Source organism: Macaca nemestrina, chromosome 7 (assembly GCF_043159975.1).
Source record: "Macaca nemestrina isolate mMacNem1 chromosome 7, mMacNem.hap1, whole genome shotgun sequence".
NCBI classification, from domain to species: Eukaryota; Metazoa; Chordata; class Mammalia; order Primates; family Cercopithecidae; genus Macaca; species Macaca nemestrina.
The window spans coordinates 30,756,522-30,773,106 of NC_092131.1; the positions used below are offsets into that span (position 1 = coordinate 30,756,522).

The following is a 16,585-nucleotide window of genomic DNA, read 5'->3' on the forward strand; positions in this document are numbered from 1 at the left end:
TCAAGGCAGAAGCTGCTTGCTACATGGATTTCTCTCCTTGTAATACAACACTCTGAGGCAAAGTGGAATAATTTCCACTTGAAAGGGAATTCATTTTATTCAAATAACACCACCAAATAGCTAAGATTGAGGGTGCATATCTCCAGGAAAGGGCTGGACAGCAATTAGATGCTTATCTGTGTCCCTGCCCCCATCGTACTGCCTGAAGGTACAGTCATGGCTTAACTATAGGAATCTACAACAAGAACAATGGAGAGTGTGGTTTATAAATTATTTCTGTCATTGTTTATGGAGGATGAGATTAGACTTAGGGTGGGTGGTGGCAGGTTGCAAGATCAATGGCAAATGTGTCCTCACCAGACATTTCTTTTTGAGACAGAGTCTTGCTCTGTCACCCAAGCTGGAGTGCAATGGCGTGGTCTTGGCTCGCAGCAACCTCTGCCTCCTGGGTTCAAGAGATTCTCCTGCCTCAGCCTCTTGAGTAGCTGGGACTACAGGCACCGGCCACCATGCCTGGCTAATTTTTATATTTTTAGTAGGGACGGGGTTTCCCCATATTGGCTAGGCTGGTCTCAAACTCCTGACCTCAGGTGATCCGCCTGCCTCAGCCTCCCGGAATGTTGGGATTACAGGTGTGAGCCACTGCATCTGGTCCTCACCAGACATTTCAAAGATCTCAGAATGTAGCTCTTCCTTTCAGAGACAGACCAGTAGCAATTCATCCATCAAGAGACTTTTACTCAGTGTCGACTCTGGGCAAATCATCCTATTAGGAAATATGGAAGAAACCCCAAAACATTTCCAACATAAGCAAGGAGCTCTCATTTTAGTTGGAAAGAGAACAGAGTTCTGTGGATGAAAAGAGGAGCCCTAAAGAGGATGTGGGAGACACTAAGGCACTTAAATTACATGATCCCATTTGATCATCATCACCACAAAGTAACAGCAGCATTCTTATTCCCATTATATGGAGGAGAATACTGAGAGCTGAGAGGTTAAATGACTTGCTCATGGTCACACAGCTGGTAAATGGCAATAAAATGCTCATTCTTAGTCTGCTTGACTCTCATGGGGCCAGAATCCAAGTGAAGTTTTCATATTGATTTTGCCTCCCTATTGATTTTGTCAGGGATAAGCATATGTTTTAGAAAAACAAAATGACATTTGCCGTGCTTCCCTTCACTCCATTCCTTAAGGGGAGCTGAGGAACCACTAGCTTTAGATCTGAAGCTTTAATGTCCTTTTCTGCTGATAAATGATATTTCTAAATAAATAATCGTCCTTGTCCATTTGTGTTTCCACGACCAGATCTCCTTTTCCTGACTGAATACTCCCTTCCCCCACTAACATCTTCCCACGTTCGCTTAGCTTCTTTCTCTCTTTCCTTTTCCTCATACACACAAATTCAGACACACACCTTCCCACCTCACACCCATATGCAAAATAAAATTAGAAATACCACCCGACTCACAAGGTATTTGGGGAATGGAGATCTTCAGTCAGTATAGCCAAACCCAGGCACCCCAGGCTCCCTCCCTGCCAAGCCCATGTGAGAGGCAGACAGTGCTTGTGAAAAGGGGCCCAGACAGCCACAATTATGAGACAAAGCTGCTCTGAAGGAAAAAGGGCCATGTGTGCCTCCCCGTGTCTGTCCTGTGGCCACTGGAACTCACAGGGCTACCAGCTGCTCACGGCCACCATGTGGCATACTGTTCTTTCACTTACATGTCAGATGCTTTTAGAACGCGAAAAGGTTTCCTGGCCTCTTTTTTATTTTGATGTATGCTGATAAATTACAGAGGAGCAGTGTCTGGTTATTCGAGAATAGAGGCTGAGCTGATTAGCATATGGCCCTCATTTCAAGGGATTGCTCTTGTTTTAATCAGCCAGTTGAGAAAGTAATAAATACTTATTTATTTATTAAGTATGCCATCACCCAGAGGAGAGGAACAGGGCAGGTAGGTGAGCTACGACACCCAGGAAATTGAGGATGGTGATGGCACCAATATTCCTGCAGTGTTTGATGTTTTTAAGGCTCTGCTCCCCCCGCCCCCCACTATTTGATACACACTGGTGTGACTACCCTCTTGGTGCATCACGGTACCCACCTTAGAATAGCAGAGCCCTGGAAGGGGAAGGAAATAGAAATAGGAAGGTGGGGGTAGGGCCCGAAGAAGCAGCTCCAAGTTCAAGCTCTGTGTCTGGATAAACTCCCATTGTCTTTCCTTCTCCCAAATCAGAGCTGCCCATGGGTCCCATGGTGATGCTGGGTTGTGTGGAGGCCGAGGGCAGGAGCATTAACGCTAGAACAAAGTTCAAGTCCAGGCTCTGTCACTTAATGGCTGTATGACCTTAGACATGCGACTTAGCTTCTCTGAGCCTCAACCTCCTCATCCCCAGAATGGGGCTCAGCCAGCTTCGTAGATCAGGCTGAGAGGATTAAGGAAGCGTCTTATGCTAAAGGCTTAGTGCAGTGCCTGCTACCTAGCAGGGGTGCGATAAGTAGTGTCTCTAATTATGATCTAATCAAGCAGTGCTTGCCCTGGGCAGGCCCTGTTTAAGGGTTTTACATAGATTTTCATTTAACCCTCACATCTCTGTTTTACAGATGAGGAAACTGGAATCTAAGATTACACTGGAATTTACAGACGAAGAAACTGGAATCTGAGATCTCACAGTAGTGAATGGTGAATATTCAAACCCAGGTAGACAGGCTCCAGAGTCCCAACTCCCAATCCTCTGTACACAGCCCTTTCGAGGAGATGACGCTGGTCTTCACGGGTGTTGCCCTGGCAAGCCGACCTCTCAAACCCCCAGGGTTCCTTCAGTCCGAGTGGAGAGCAGGGAAGGTCGTGGGACATAGCCGAGAGGGAAAGGCAGGATGATGGCTTGAGAATCCACATCAGGGCTGAATCCCAATCTCCCAGCTGGAACGGGCAGCTGAAACCAGGCAGAGCGCCCCAGCCCGCTCAAGGGGAATCGAGGGGGGAGGAGGGGGCAAGTCCACAATGCTGAGACTGGCGGCCAAAGCACCGCCCCCAGGAGCGGAGGGAGGGGTGGCGGGGCTGGGGGGTGCCCAGTTGCCGTCCCCGCCGCTTCCTTGCCCCTACTCGCTGGCGCCCAAGTGGGAAAACAGCAGCTGCCCGCTCCCTCCTCCCCACATCCCCGCTACCTGCCCAGTTCCCGAAGCGAAGCGCAGGCTGCGAGCCAGCCGGGCCGAGCCCACAACTTTGCAGCCTCGGGCAGGGCGAGAGCCGGCGTCCGGGGCTCCTCTTCTCGGCGACCAGAGCTCGGTGAGTTCATTTCCTCACCCCTCTGCGGCGGCGGCAGTGCGGCGGCGGAGGCGCGGGGGGCGGCTTCCCTTGCGTCCGGGAGGCAGTGGCCGAGAAGCCCGCGGCCGCCGGCGCTGCCGGTCTTTCTAAGGCTCTGGCTGTGCCGCCCTCTGCCGCGGACGAGGCGGGCGCCAGTGCTCAACGGACAGCTCCCTGAGCCCCGGGGCCCCACGGGCGGTCTCTGCTGCCCCTTCTCCCGCACAGGGCCCGGGCTGAGACTGCCCACCGAGCGCCCCTCACTCCCCTAGCCCCTGTCCTTCGCCGCCTTCCCAGCGCTGCGGCGCATCTGGCTGCTCCCGCGCCCCCCTGGCGACCGGCGCGGGGAAGGCACTTGCTTCGCCGGAGCCCCAGGCCAAGGGCTCTCCGGGGCGGGCAGCGCCGCCGTAGCCCCCGGCGGCGCATGACTGGGGGCGGTGCCCAGCCCCCCGCGACCACCCTCTGGCTTGCACTGCGCTGCGCCCCAGCGGCAGGGAGAGGCCCACGCTCTCCGCGGAGGCTGCGGGTTCCCGGGGGGCGCTGGGACCTGCAAAGGGGATTCCAAGGTGACCAGTCGCCCCGTCCTGACGGGACAGCCTGGACGGAGGCCCCGTGGCATCCGCCCATCCTAGGTGCAACCGCCTTCCCAGAACTTTTCTCGCGCCTCCGGCTGGCCAATTCCTTAGCCTCTGGAAAAGTTCTCTCGGGCGCACGGAATCCTATTTCTCGGTGGCTTCCGAAGCTGGCCAGGAATCCCGGCTGTGAGGCGTGGAGTGGGATGGGGACGCTGCAAGGGCTGCGCACGGCGGCGGGGTCGATCCCAGGAAAGGCCGGCCAAGCATCCACTCGTGCGCCCAGGGCGTGCTTGTCAGCATGGAAAGGATTTCGGCGCCATGAGGGTTGTTTGGGTTTCTCTCACCAGGAGGGCGGGAGGCGGGCGCGAAAAGGGGATTTTAATTTCGCCTCAAATGAAAACGCTCTTTGCAAAGAAACAGCCCGGGCAGCCAGCGTTGGAGAGATGTGCTGGCCAGGACCCGCTGACACAGGTATTCTGGCTGCGTCCCCACCCCACCCGGCGCCCGAGAGCGAGTGTGAGTGTATCGGTTGTTTTAATTGATTTTTTTAAGCTAGGTGGCAGAGACTGCGTGTCTGTACACGCAGATACATACATACACAAATACAGATACTCAAGCGCACACAGATTACACGTACAGAGTCACAGACAAGGACACACACACACATCGTGGTCCCGCACGCACACATACCTCCAAAGAGCCTTGGGTAACCGGTGAGGTCCCTGAGTGCTGCCCAAGATGTGTGTGTGGGTGGGGGCGCAGGGAAGGAGAAAGGGAAGTGTGAAGCAGGATTTCCAGCAGCTCAAATGCCGCTGATACCTCTGCCCCCAATCCCAAATCCTTCCCTTTCTCCTCCTAGGGAGGTCTGAACCAGAAATCCCAAACCTGGGCTTGTTTCCACAGCCACAGAGGGGAGGAGTCCTATCCCCCAGCGCCCCCCACCCTCACAACTTGTATTGCTGTGCCTGACTCTACCGCGCCAAGGCGCCGAGCTCGCTCAAAACCCCAGGCAACACTCACCCCCAGGAAGGGCCTAGACCCGAGGCCGCTGCGGGCTCGGGGTCTCTGGCCTGCCTGGTCCGGGGTTAGGGAACTGGGGAGGGGAAATCGGCGGGACAGGGGTTTGGGGGCGTGGAGTCGCGTGCAGAGCCCCAGAGGCGCAGCACGGAGGAGCGCGCGAGGGCGCCCCCTGGACGCCGCAGTCAGTCAGTCCTCTTCTCACCCCGGGTCCCGCAGGAATGTAATCGAGGATGCTGGCCCTGCGGCTGCTCAACGTGGTGGCCCCCGCCTACTTCTTGTGCATCTCCCTGGTGACCTTCGTGCTGCAGCTCTTCCTCTTCCTGCCCAGCATGCGCGAGGACCCCGCGGCCGCCCGGCTCTTCTCGCCGGCCCTGCTCCACGGGGCGCTCTTCCTATTCCTCTCGGCCAACGCCCTGGGCAATTACGTCCTGGTCATCCAGAACTCCCCAGACGACCTGGGCGCCTGCCAGGGGGCCTCGACCAGGAAGGTTCCGTGCCCCTCACCTAGCACCCACTTCTGCCGAGTGTGCGCCAGAGTCACCCTGAGGCACGACCATCACTGTTTCTTCACCGGCAACTGCATCGGCAGCAGGAACATGCGTAACTTCGTCTTGTTCTGCCTCTACACCTCCCTGGCCTGCCTCTACTCCATGGTGGCCGGCGTGGCCTACATCTCCGCGGTCCTTTCCATCTCCTTCGCCCACCCCCTGGCCTTCCTCACGCTCCTGCCCACCTCCATCAGCCAGTTCTTCTCCGGTGAGTGGGCCTTGGCAGGCAGGTTGGGCTCTACCCAAAGATCTCCCACCCCAAAGGTTGCCGGGCCCCAAACTCCAGCCCCAAAAGTTGCCAGATTTAGCAAATAAAAATACAGACCCTTCCACTAAATTAAAATTTCAGATAAACAACTCATAATTTTTTAGTATAATTATGTCCCAGATACTGGATGCTGTATGAGATACACTGAGAAAATTTGCTATTGGCTATCTGAAATGCAAATTAAGCGGACATGCTGTATTTTATTGGCCACATCTCCCCATACCCTCATCATCCTCATCCATCATGCTGTCCATATGCTCACAGAGTTGTGGCATCCAGGTAATATACCTGCTCTGTGCCAGGCAGGGCTGGGTGCTGGCCATTCCTCCATGTAGCCCCATGAGGTACAACCATGCTATGACCGTCCTCTGCCTGGACCCCAGTCCTGCTTACATGTCACCCAAGGACTCTGCTCTCCAGAGGTCTCACCAACCAATTGCAGTAATATTGAACTTGTTGCCAGCCCAGCCCAGCAGGAGACTAAGCCTCGTCCTCCTGCCTATTATGTTTGACCTCACCAGCCTGTTCTCCAGCCTGTTCTCCAGCCTGCCGATGGCTCAGAGCAGAGGGAACTTGGGTGGGAGAGGCAGGCATTTTTTTTTTTTTAGACAGAGTCTCACTCCATCACCCAAGCTGGAGTGTAGTGGCGCAATCTCTGCTTACTGCAACCTCTACCTCCCAGGTTCAAGTGATTCTCTTGCCTCAACCTCCCTAGTAGCTGGGATTACAGGTGCGTGCCACCGGCTAATTTTTGTTATTTTTAATAGAGACGGTGTTTTACCATGTTGACCAGGCGGGTCTTGAACTCTTGACCTCAAGTGACCCACCCACCTCGGCCTCCCAAAGTGCTGGGATTACAGGTGTGAGCCACTGCACCTGGCTGAGGACTACACTTTAACTAGTATGCACAAGGACCACTCCCTGATATCTGGCCCTAGAAGTACTCAGCTCCTGGTGGCAGTTCTTACCACTTTATTCGGCCTTGAGACTGGCTCCTACTGCGTTTCCTTCCACTTCCTCCCTATCCTGGCCTTTGACTCTGAATGACTTAGCTTCCACAATCGGTAGTGTCTACGTGCTTGGGCCTGCATGTATAGCATTGTTATCTCCATTTCTCAGATGATGAAACCAAGACTCAGATGGGATTAAGTGGCTTGCCCAGTATCTTCCTACCACTGAGTGGCAGTCTCTGGTCTGCCTCTCGGGTCCTTAATCCACAGCTCTTCTGTAGTGGCTCAGGGAATAGAGCATGCTTCCTCACCTGTTGGCCTTCTAGGAGCAAAGAAAGACAGGGGGCAGCTACTTCCACTGAAAGCCCAAGATTGTTTGGAGGTGCCTGGGCTGAACATTCATAAAATTTCTGCTCTACTCTGGGAGAAGCCATCATTTCAGTCTTTGTGGTGACTACAGCCCAGTTCTTCCCAGGCACAGAACTATCATGCCATTTGGCAGTGGGAACACAGAGATACAGAGGGGACCCAGCTACGGGGGCTGCCTTCAGGGCTGGTGGCTGAGCTGGGTCCAGAACTCACAGCTTTCAGGCCTTCTGGATCCCAGCACTGGCACAGGAGGCTGCTGGGACCAAAATAACCAGGACGGGGGAGGGTGGGTGGGTGGGCTAGGGGGTGGAGTGTGAGCACAGGCAGGTGGAGGGATGAGGAGAGCCAACAAGCCTGCTTATACTTTCTTTTCCAAGTAGTTTCGCCAACCGTAAAAATGGATGGTTCCAGAAGGAAGACCTTGAAATGGTTTGATTTGAGATAAATCTGGGCTTGAGTCCTGTCCATATGTGCTAGGTTTGATCTGATGGGAGAACAGAGCCAGTGAGTGCCCACCTTGGGGCCCAGACTCCTGTGCCAGCATAAGGATGAGTTCCAGTGTCTTTCACTTCCTCACCATATCCGCTGGGAATAGGCGACCAAGACTTCTTACCTCTAACTCTCCTATCTCATCCTTTGTGACCTTTCATCTTTCCTCTTGACAACCCTCCTTCTTTCTCTCCCATGACATACACCCCACCTGTTCAGCTTTTGCTTTCCTATTCCTCTTGTTCCCCAACCCTCAATCCGAACAGTTGGTAGCACCGTCTCTCATCTGCTCTGGAGGGCAGGTGGACAGGAAGGAGTAAGAAGCATGGGTTGTTTAATAGAAATTGAGTTCGAGATCAGCCTGGGCAAGATGGTGAGACTCCGTTTCTACAAAAATAAAAAATAAATAAATACACTAGTCAGGCATAGTGGCATGTGCCTGTTGTCCCATCTACTCAGGAGGATGAGGTGAGAGAATTGCTTGAGCCCAAGAGTGTGAGGCTGCAGTGAGCTATGATAATGCCACTGCACTCCATCCAGCCTGGGCTACAGAGCAAGACCCTGTCTCAAGAAAAAAAAAAAAGAAAAAGAAAGAAAGAAAGAAATTGAGCTGTCCTCAACTCTGGTGCAGATCTGAGTCAGATCTGTCACCAGAGCATGGATGGCCGTGAGTTTGGGCCTTGAGAGCTAAAAGTGGGAGGGGTCTTCTAGTGTGAAGGTGGCTGCCAACCACAGGCTCTCAGCTAATCCAAAGAGGGAGGCGGCTAGTTAGTTAGGTGTCAGAAGTTGCCCTTTCTTTTGGCTTTGTGGGACCAGTACAGGTTGCTGTGTCACCTCTCTGACTCTTACTCTTATCTGGGAAATGGAGATGCCACCATCTGACCTGTATCTTGGCATTTGGGTAAGTACACCAGCATGATGGGTGCTACCAGAAGGTGCAGTAGGAGGGAAAGGGGAATAAAGTTCATTGAGCACCTGTTATGTACCATCCACTATGCATGTCACATTTCACCCGTTCCTCACGACAAGTCCATATTATCATATCCATTTTTAAGGCTCAGAAACCAAAGACTCAGCAAGGTTAAGTTGCACTAACACCACACAGCTGGTATGATTCCAAATCAAGATTTGGAGTTGGGGCTTGTAGCCTCCAAAGTTCATACTCTTTCCACCACACCACACTGCCTCTTGGGGGCTGCCTCTCTGAAGCTGCTTCTGGAATGAGCCACTTTGGGAGGGAGGCAGCTACTTGTCCTTGGATGTACTGAAAAGTATGCTGGGTGATTATTTGTCAAAGGTGTTATAGATGCTTGTTGGGAGGAAGGGGCAGGGGAGATTGACTGATGTGTCCTTTTAGGCCCATTAGGAAAATTCTGTGATTTTTGAAAAGAAGCAGAACTATTATTACACAGTTAAGAGGAGCTGAAGCAGCCAGGCTAGGTAACTTCAAACACTTTTAGACAAAGCAGGTCCCCAGAATAGCCTTTTGTAGCTGCTGCATGGGGCCAAGAAAAGGCCACAAGGTCTTTTTCTCATGCCTTGATTTAGTGCCAGGAAAAAACCCTGTGGGAAATGGCTTCCATCCGCCCAGGCTTATTCCTGGGGCAGTGTTGCAAGGCAGGCCCAAGCTTGACAGCTCTGATGTTCTCACATCACAGCTCGAGGGCCATCTTTGCCTGTCAGCATTCCTCACACCAAAGAGCACCATGGACCTGGGATCTTCCATCCCGCACATGGCTGCCCAAGCTAATCTGTGCCAACAAGGAAGAAGTGGGTCAGGGGAATGGCACAGCCCAATGTGAGCCCTGTCCCACTACTGCCCCTGTGCCAGTGGAGGGGCTGCTCTAAATGGCAGCTGGGCCTATCTGTCTCCAGCTTTGTAAAAAACAAAACAAAACAAAAAACAAACAAACAACAACAACAACAAAATGGGTATCCAAGCTCCTAGGGATGAGGACAAGAGGAGGCTGCTAATGAGAGAATCTGAACCGGATCCACATCCTCCCTGACTGCTGAGTCCACCACTGCTCATACTGGACAAGTGTTGAAAGACCAGTTCCCAGGACTTTGGAAATTGGAGGCTGGAGAGACTTGGGAAGAGGTGGGCTGGGGCAAGAGAAGGCTAGGGAAAGGGCAAAATATGGTTGAGATTTTCAGGGGCAGAATAGGTTGTAAGGTGGAGTCCTTAGAGGAGATACCCCCACCCCACCAGAGGAGGTGATAGGGTTGCCCTACAGGGAGCCAAGGGCTAAGGAGGACTTTCGAATTAACTCCAGGGTCCAGTGCCCTGGCTGCTGGGCAGATCAATGTAAGTGTCTTTGCCACAGCTGCCAAAGTTGCAGCCCAGCCAGGACTCTAAGCCCTGAAAAGGAGAAGGAGAAAGCTTGATAGTTTCAGGAGTTAAACTTGAACTCATTTTGGATGTAGTCTCCTGCTCTGTAAACATGACCCTCTGCTGGGAGCACCACAGTGAGTGTGAACGGGGATGCTGACCACTCTGTACATCATTTTCTTGAATCATGCAGCTGAATGAAATCGTTAGTATTATTGTACCCATTGTACAGATGAGTGAACTTCAACTGAGAGGTTGGGACACTTGTGTAAGTCCACACAGCTGGGAGACTCAAACCTAGCATGGACCAGCCATCCAAACTCTGAGGAAGAGTGTGGGAGCTGTTACTCAGTGATTATTTCAAACCAGTAAGAGGAAGTGCTTGGTTTAGAGGGATTCTGGGGAGATCCTGCCCCACGACACAGGGCCAATGACCTTGGGGGCCTCTTTTAGCAAGATTTGATTGACAGAACCAGCTCTGGTGGAATGCTGTGGTGGCCACACTGTCCTCTTGTTAACATTAATGACTGAATTATTCTCTACGTTGGTGCTCTGGGCTGCTCTTGAGACTAAGCTCATGACTTATTCTTCCCAGTTCTCCATCATGCTGTCATTTTCCTGAGTCCTCTCAACTAGCGCTCCCAGGACAGTATAGAGAAGGTGCTGCGGTCTAGACATCTGCCCAGACACCCGCTCCCTCTTTAGGGTCCTCAGCTCACCCCTCTCTCCTCCTGAGCAAAACCCCTTCACCCTGCTTCCAGCCCAAAAGGAGAAAACAGAGAAAGACAGGCATCTCCGACTCTACAGAAATGTTATCAGCGGCCAGATGCTGCCCCAGGAGCTGAGGGCTCTCCTTGCTAAGCTCATCAAACTTAGCTGTTTTCACCAGGTCTCCAGTTTTCCCCTCTTGCCTCAGGTGCCATCTGCACCAAGAAAAAGTTAGGGCAGCTGGTTCTTCCTTCCTCTCCCTCACTGCAGCTGCAGCGCTGAGGCTGCTACAAAATGTAGTGTCAATCTCATTAATCTCCCTCCCTCCCAGTGGAAAGCCTGCCTAGATCACAGTTCTGCAGGTGGCCTGGGTGTAAAGCGGCTCTGGTGTTTCCCCTCCCGTTGCCCTGCAGGAGCTGTCCTGGGTTCTGAAATGTTCGTCATCCTCATGCTCTACCTCTGGTTCGCCATCGGCCTGGCCTGCGCTGGCTTCTGCTGCCACCAGCTGCTGTTGATCCTCCGCGGGCAGACCCGCCACCAGGTGCGGAAGGGGGTGGCAGTGAGGGCCCGGCCCTGGCGCAAGAACCTACAAGAGGTCTTCGGAAAGAGGTGGCTGCTGGGCCTGCTGGTCCCCATGTTCAATGTCGGAAGTGAGAGCTCCAAGCAGCAGGATAAGTAGCAGACACTCCCGTCATTTATCTCTCTCTCTCTCTGTCTTGACTCCTCCTGAGCATAAAACCATGGCAGCCTTGTCTCCACCCATGACCCACTACAACCTTGTGCTGGTAAGGTCCTAGCATCTTCCCCCCGCCTTCCACCCATGAGAACAGTGTGGGCTGGTGGATTATGACAAGGAGGAAAAATGTCCCCCCAGGCATTTCTAGGCTCCTCACGAGCCAGCCAGGTGGCTGCTAGCCGTTAGACTGCCTCTGCTTTCGTTCCTTCCCCTTGGGATCCCTGCTTTCCCCCTCTTCCTGGCTCATCCATTCTCCACCAGGTCTCATTCATCACTGCTGTCTGCTAGAGCCCTTCCTCTCAGCCTCCATGTTGGGAGAGGGGAGTGGATTCTTGCTGCTGGTATGAAACTCCCTGGGACCTAGAGGCTGGCAAATGTTTAAAATCACCATGTGTAAGAGGCAGCCAAGTCAGCTCTGCCAACAGCTAGGGGAGTTGGGAAAGAGTGGGTGTGTGTCTGCATCCCCTCTGTAGGAAAAAGAACTCAGTAGCTTGCTGCTCCCTCACCCCACCCTCCAGGTTCAAGACCCTTTCTCTGGGAGACAGAAGTCAATGGCCTGCTTTTTCCAAATGCTATTCCCTGTCCATCCTGCCCCATCTGGCCAGCCCAGCCCAGTCCAGGACCTGGCTGGATGCTTCGTCTCCCTGGAACTCTTCCAGCCTTTCTACTTGATCTCCAGCCCCCAGGTCTTTGCCAGATGATGGGAAGGCAAGGAAGAAGGGACAGGGAAAGAGAATTACTGATAAAGGAAGGGGGTATTCGACTGTATAACCATATGGAACTGTGTGTGTGTGTGTGTGTGTGTGTGTGTGAGAGAGAGAGAGAGAGAGAGAGAGAGAGAGAGAGATGGATGGTGGTGAGAAGTGTTGTTAGAAACATATAGGAATAATGCCTAGGGGAAAGGGAGAAGTGAGAGGGACAATTGGGTTCATTTATGCCCTATACAAAGGGCATTCCAGCAGCTGAAACTTTTCAGTGTTTGAACGGCTCCCTGTGAAGGTAGTGAGTGCCCCATCACTAGAGGTATTCCAGCAGAGTCTAGGCAATCGTCTGCCGGCATGCTGTGGAAGAGATTTCTGCACAGGGTCATTCTAGGTGAGCTTACACATTCCTTCCAACCCCAAGGTTCTGGTGTCCTGGTTGTGACTGCTGGACCCAGAGGCAAGATCTGCGGAGATGCCTGTGAGATATTTGCTTTCCTGGAGGGGAGTGTGGGCATGGGAGGGGTCTGAAGATCAGTACCCAACCCAGCCACTGAAGAGAGAGTCTATGCAGAGACAGGGCTACCTGGGTGGTTGCGGGGACTGACATTTGAGGACAGGGAGATGGAGCTGTGTCATTGTCAGTGGCAGGGCATGGGGGGCAGTGGTGAGTTAAGGCTGGGGAGTGGAGATGACCGGAATATAAGGGTGCAATTCCCAGACCATCCCTGCGCATCTGACTGACTCCAGTGGAGGCACTACTGTGTGTTTTCTGAAACCCAGAGGACCAGACCCCTGGGGCATATAAGGGAGGAGGGACAACACAAGTGCCCCCTCCTGACTGGGTCCCAAAGCCAGTATGACATCCATGCAGGCAGTAGTGCTGAATCCACGCCCTGCAATGCCCAACCACCGACCACAGGGATCTGCTGATAGCTGCACAACACCCTGGGTTCTTGAGCAGAGACTGGGAGGACTTTACTGTGGTTCTGCCTTCACGCCCCCTAGACAGCTAATGTAGTACTCGACCTGCTCATACTTCTCCCTCCCATATTCATTCATTCATTCATCCATCCTACATATATTTATTGAATGCCAACTACGTTCCCAGCCTCTTCCAGGCACTGGCAATGCAGTGGTGAACAGGGTGACAAGATTCATGCCATCAGGGGCACCTTGTCACGGCCGTCTGTGCACTGATTCACACCCCCTGAAAACTGGTCACTCTGCCATCTTGGTGGTTGGTGGGGCAGGTTATTTGGAAAGAAAGGATGTGATAGAGATGGCTGAAGGGGGGAAGCCTAGGCTGCCTCAATGGAGGAGTCACCGGGGCATCTTCACCCCCAATTCTGGCCATACTTAAGCAATGGGAGGGAGAGGGAGGAGGGGAAGGTCTGGGCAATTTTGGCCTTGACTCTTTCCTGACCCCAGAGCTCAAGCTTAGAAGCCAGCCCTGCCGTTTTCAGCCTCCTGAAGTCTCAGCACGGTGAGGCCCGACATCCTGAGGAAGGGCAACAGGGAGACCTACAGGATGTTGACTGCTTGCAGACTGGTCAATGGGGGATGAGGGTGGGGAGGTTGCCAGATGTGAGACCTGAGTAGCATTTGTACACATGGCCCTGTATTGTCCTTGAAGAACATCAATAAAATATATGGTTTTAAATTGGATTTGATATGATTGTATGGGCACTGTTGGTAGCAGGGCTGTACTGAACTGATGCAGCCATACTAGCTGTTCAAATATTTAAAATAAGTATTGAAAATACTTCTATCTTAGTTGGTAAATAACCATGGCTCAGATTCTCTGAGTATCCTACCCCTTCTGCCCCTGCTCCTCCCTGGGAACCCTTGATTCTCTCCACAATCCAGCAACTAAAGTGATGAGGGCTCCCCAGCCCGCTGCAGCCCTCAGTCAGAGTCCACTGTGATTTGTCAGGGCTGGGCCATGTGGTGCAACATATGTATCACCTCTGGGTGGTAACAGGTCTCAGTGCTGGGGTGGATCCACAGGGAGCAGGGGTTGGAATATCTTACCTAGGAACTTCCCTTTTCCTCCTTCTCCTTCCACTCTTTCTCCTCCTCTCCCTCCCCTCCCCATATCAGAAGACAGGTGAGGAGGAGTGAAGAGAGTCCCTCTGCTCCTCCTCCACAGACAGAGCCAACTGTTCCTAGGGATCAGTCAGGCCCCCTGCCCTCTCAGGCCCTGCAACATCTGGAGGTCTCAGGCTTCCCAGTCCTGGGGACAGGTGGGAGGATGTTGAGCCCTTCAGGGAGTGGGCCCTGAGCAGATGAATGAGTAAGGCCTCTGATTCATCCTAAAGACACAAGGCCTGGACTGAGGAAGGATACAACTGCAAAGAGCTGTTGCAGAACCCTCAGCCTAGCCCAGTGTCATGATGGTGTATGTGCCCTGAACACGGGCCAACAGGCGACCAGCTTTGCTGCAGGAGCTGGGTGAATGGAGCTGTGGCGAATCCTCAGCACATTCTAGAGCATGGGCTGCCTACACTTCACAGGGCAGGCACCACACTTGCCTTGGTCACTGTCATATCCTTGATGTGTAGCAAAGGCTAGGCACACAGTAGGTGCTCAATGAACATTGCCTGAATGATGCAGATTTACCGCTCACATGCTTACTCCACATCTCTTATTCCTGTGCTGGACCCAGGACTGCACTTTGCACATTGTGGGGCTAGAAAACAGATGAGACCACTCTCTCTTCAAGAGTTTCCATTCTGGCAGAGGTTTCTGGAAGTGCTCAGAGGAGGGAGAGAGCACATTCTGCTGTTAGGTCTGGGGCCTTTCCATGATACAGGGCCTGGAAAGATGGATGAGATTTCAGCAGGCCAAGAGGGACAGGGAGGGCTTTCCAGGGACAGAGAACAGGCCTGGGGCCTTGGGGTATAGGGGATATCATGAAGAGACAGAGGAGGTTAAGGCTGAGAGTAGGGACCCAAGCAGAGAGGGCTCTGAATGCCAAGCTAAGGGACCTGGAGGGCATTTGACAGGCAATAGGGAACCATTGAAGGTTTTGAGCAAGGGAGCAGCATGATCAGAGGTAGATTTCAGAAAGTGCAGCCTTGGAGGATAGACTGGAAGTGGGAGGAACTGGAGGTTGAGGGACCTGGTAAGAGGCATGTGCTGTATCTCAGTGAGATGTAACCAGGGTCCAGGTGGGGATAGTGGTTGTGGGATGGTAAAGAGGGGAAAGATATCAGAGGCACTTCAAAGACATGGGGCATGAGTAGAGGGATGCTGGGGAGGGGGCCCAAGATGGCCCTGAAGGTGAAAACATGGTGATTGTTAGGAGGACTGGGGTGGAAAAGATTGTGACACTAGAATTCAGGGCCATCCCATGCACTAGCCTCTGTCATTGGCCCATCAGATGGAAGTTGATGGTGTCATTTTTAACTAACCACTCTGTCCATGGAGGAAGAGGTTCAGGGACATCTGCCGGTCATTCTTGACAGCACAGCTCTCTGACTCCCAAAGCAGGGGTAGAATCATCTGTTAGCGCCAATAGAGATCATGGGTCCTCAGGCCCATGTGTTGGAGTGAGATGCCTGGCTCCCCAGTGCCTCAACCTTTCCATCCAGAAAGTGGGTACTCTTCTTTGGCCCATGCCCTAGTGTCAGATTAGGCAAGGCAGGAACTGCCTCACTCTAAGCTCCAGGAACCCAAGGAGTTTTGGAAAGAGGACAAACTTGAAGAGACTTCAACCCAGGTCCCCCTTCACTGTAACCAGTCAGTCCTTAGGTCCCAGGGGCAATCTGTTAGCCAGTCTTTCTCCTTAGGAATATGACTGTCCTTGTTACTGTCCATGCATTTGGTCCCCCAAATACTGTGGCTCCTGTCTGTACCCAGTGTCCTCCAACTGGCCTCATTGCTCATGAGATTCCCCCTCATCTCTCTCCTGCCCTGCCTCTCAGCATGCCCTCACGGATGCTTGGGAAGCAGCCCCTCCTGCCAGGAAGAAAAGGAAGGATGGGCAGAGAGAGAGGAGGCATTTCTCCTAACTTATCTGAGACACGTTAGAGATGAGGCAGAACCTTGGGCCTGCTCACTAGCCACAGTGAGCCTGCTGGTGGGGGCGGGAGGTGTCTGGGAGTAGCTTGGTTGCTCCAGATGTTGGCCTCTGCTTCTGCCCTCATTTCCCTCTCTATTCACAGTACTGGCCCAGCTCCTTCTTTCATTCTTCAAAAACATTCATTGATGCTGACTCTACGCCAGGCATGACGCCAAGAACCAGGAATGCAAAGATGAAAGAGACCTAGTACCTGATCTCAGGGAGCTCACTAGGAAGAGAACAAATTGCAGATGGTTGTGATTCAGCGGCATGAAAGTGCCGATGGGAGCACAGGGTGCTACAGAAGCCTGGAGGAGAGCACTTACTTGACCAGGGCGGACCTGAAGGCTTCCCAGAAGAGGCAACATCTGGGTCATGCAGGATGAATAGGAGCAGGCCAGGCAGAAAAGCAGGTCTGTGGATGGGAGTAGAGGTAGGAGGGACTGTGCAGAAGCAGAGATACCAGGTGATTTCTGGGAATTGCAAGTCTGCATTTAGGAATGGTGAGATGTGAG

The 16,585-nt window shown here is 52.9% G+C and overlaps 1 protein-coding gene across 7 annotated transcripts; it reads left to right on the top strand.

Annotated features, from left to right (window-relative positions):
* The first annotated feature begins 2,763 nt into the window (after positions 1 to 2,763).
* LOC105495852 (zinc finger DHHC-type palmitoyltransferase 22) lies at positions 2,764 to 13,672 on the top strand. Of its 7 annotated transcripts, XR_011625688.1 has the most exons (5): positions 2,764 to 3,293; positions 5,120 to 5,659; positions 10,981 to 11,352; positions 12,429 to 12,485; positions 13,436 to 13,672. XR_011625688.1 is itself a non-coding variant. In XM_011765718.3 (3 exons), exons 2-3 carry the CDS (start codon positions 5,134 to 5,136, stop codon positions 11,244 to 11,246), a joined length of 792 nt encoding a protein of 263 aa, XP_011764020.1. In that variant the 5' UTR covers positions 2,764 to 3,293; positions 5,120 to 5,133; the 3' UTR covers positions 11,247 to 13,672. The 7 variants fall into 7 exon arrangements, 3 of the variants coding, with proteins under 3 accessions (XP_011764020.1, XP_011764021.1, XP_070955917.1); XR_011625686.1 differs by having other exon boundaries at positions 10,981 to 12,485; XR_011625687.1 differs by having other exon boundaries at positions 12,429 to 13,672.
* The last annotated feature ends 2,913 nt before the right edge of the window (positions 13,673 to 16,585 follow it).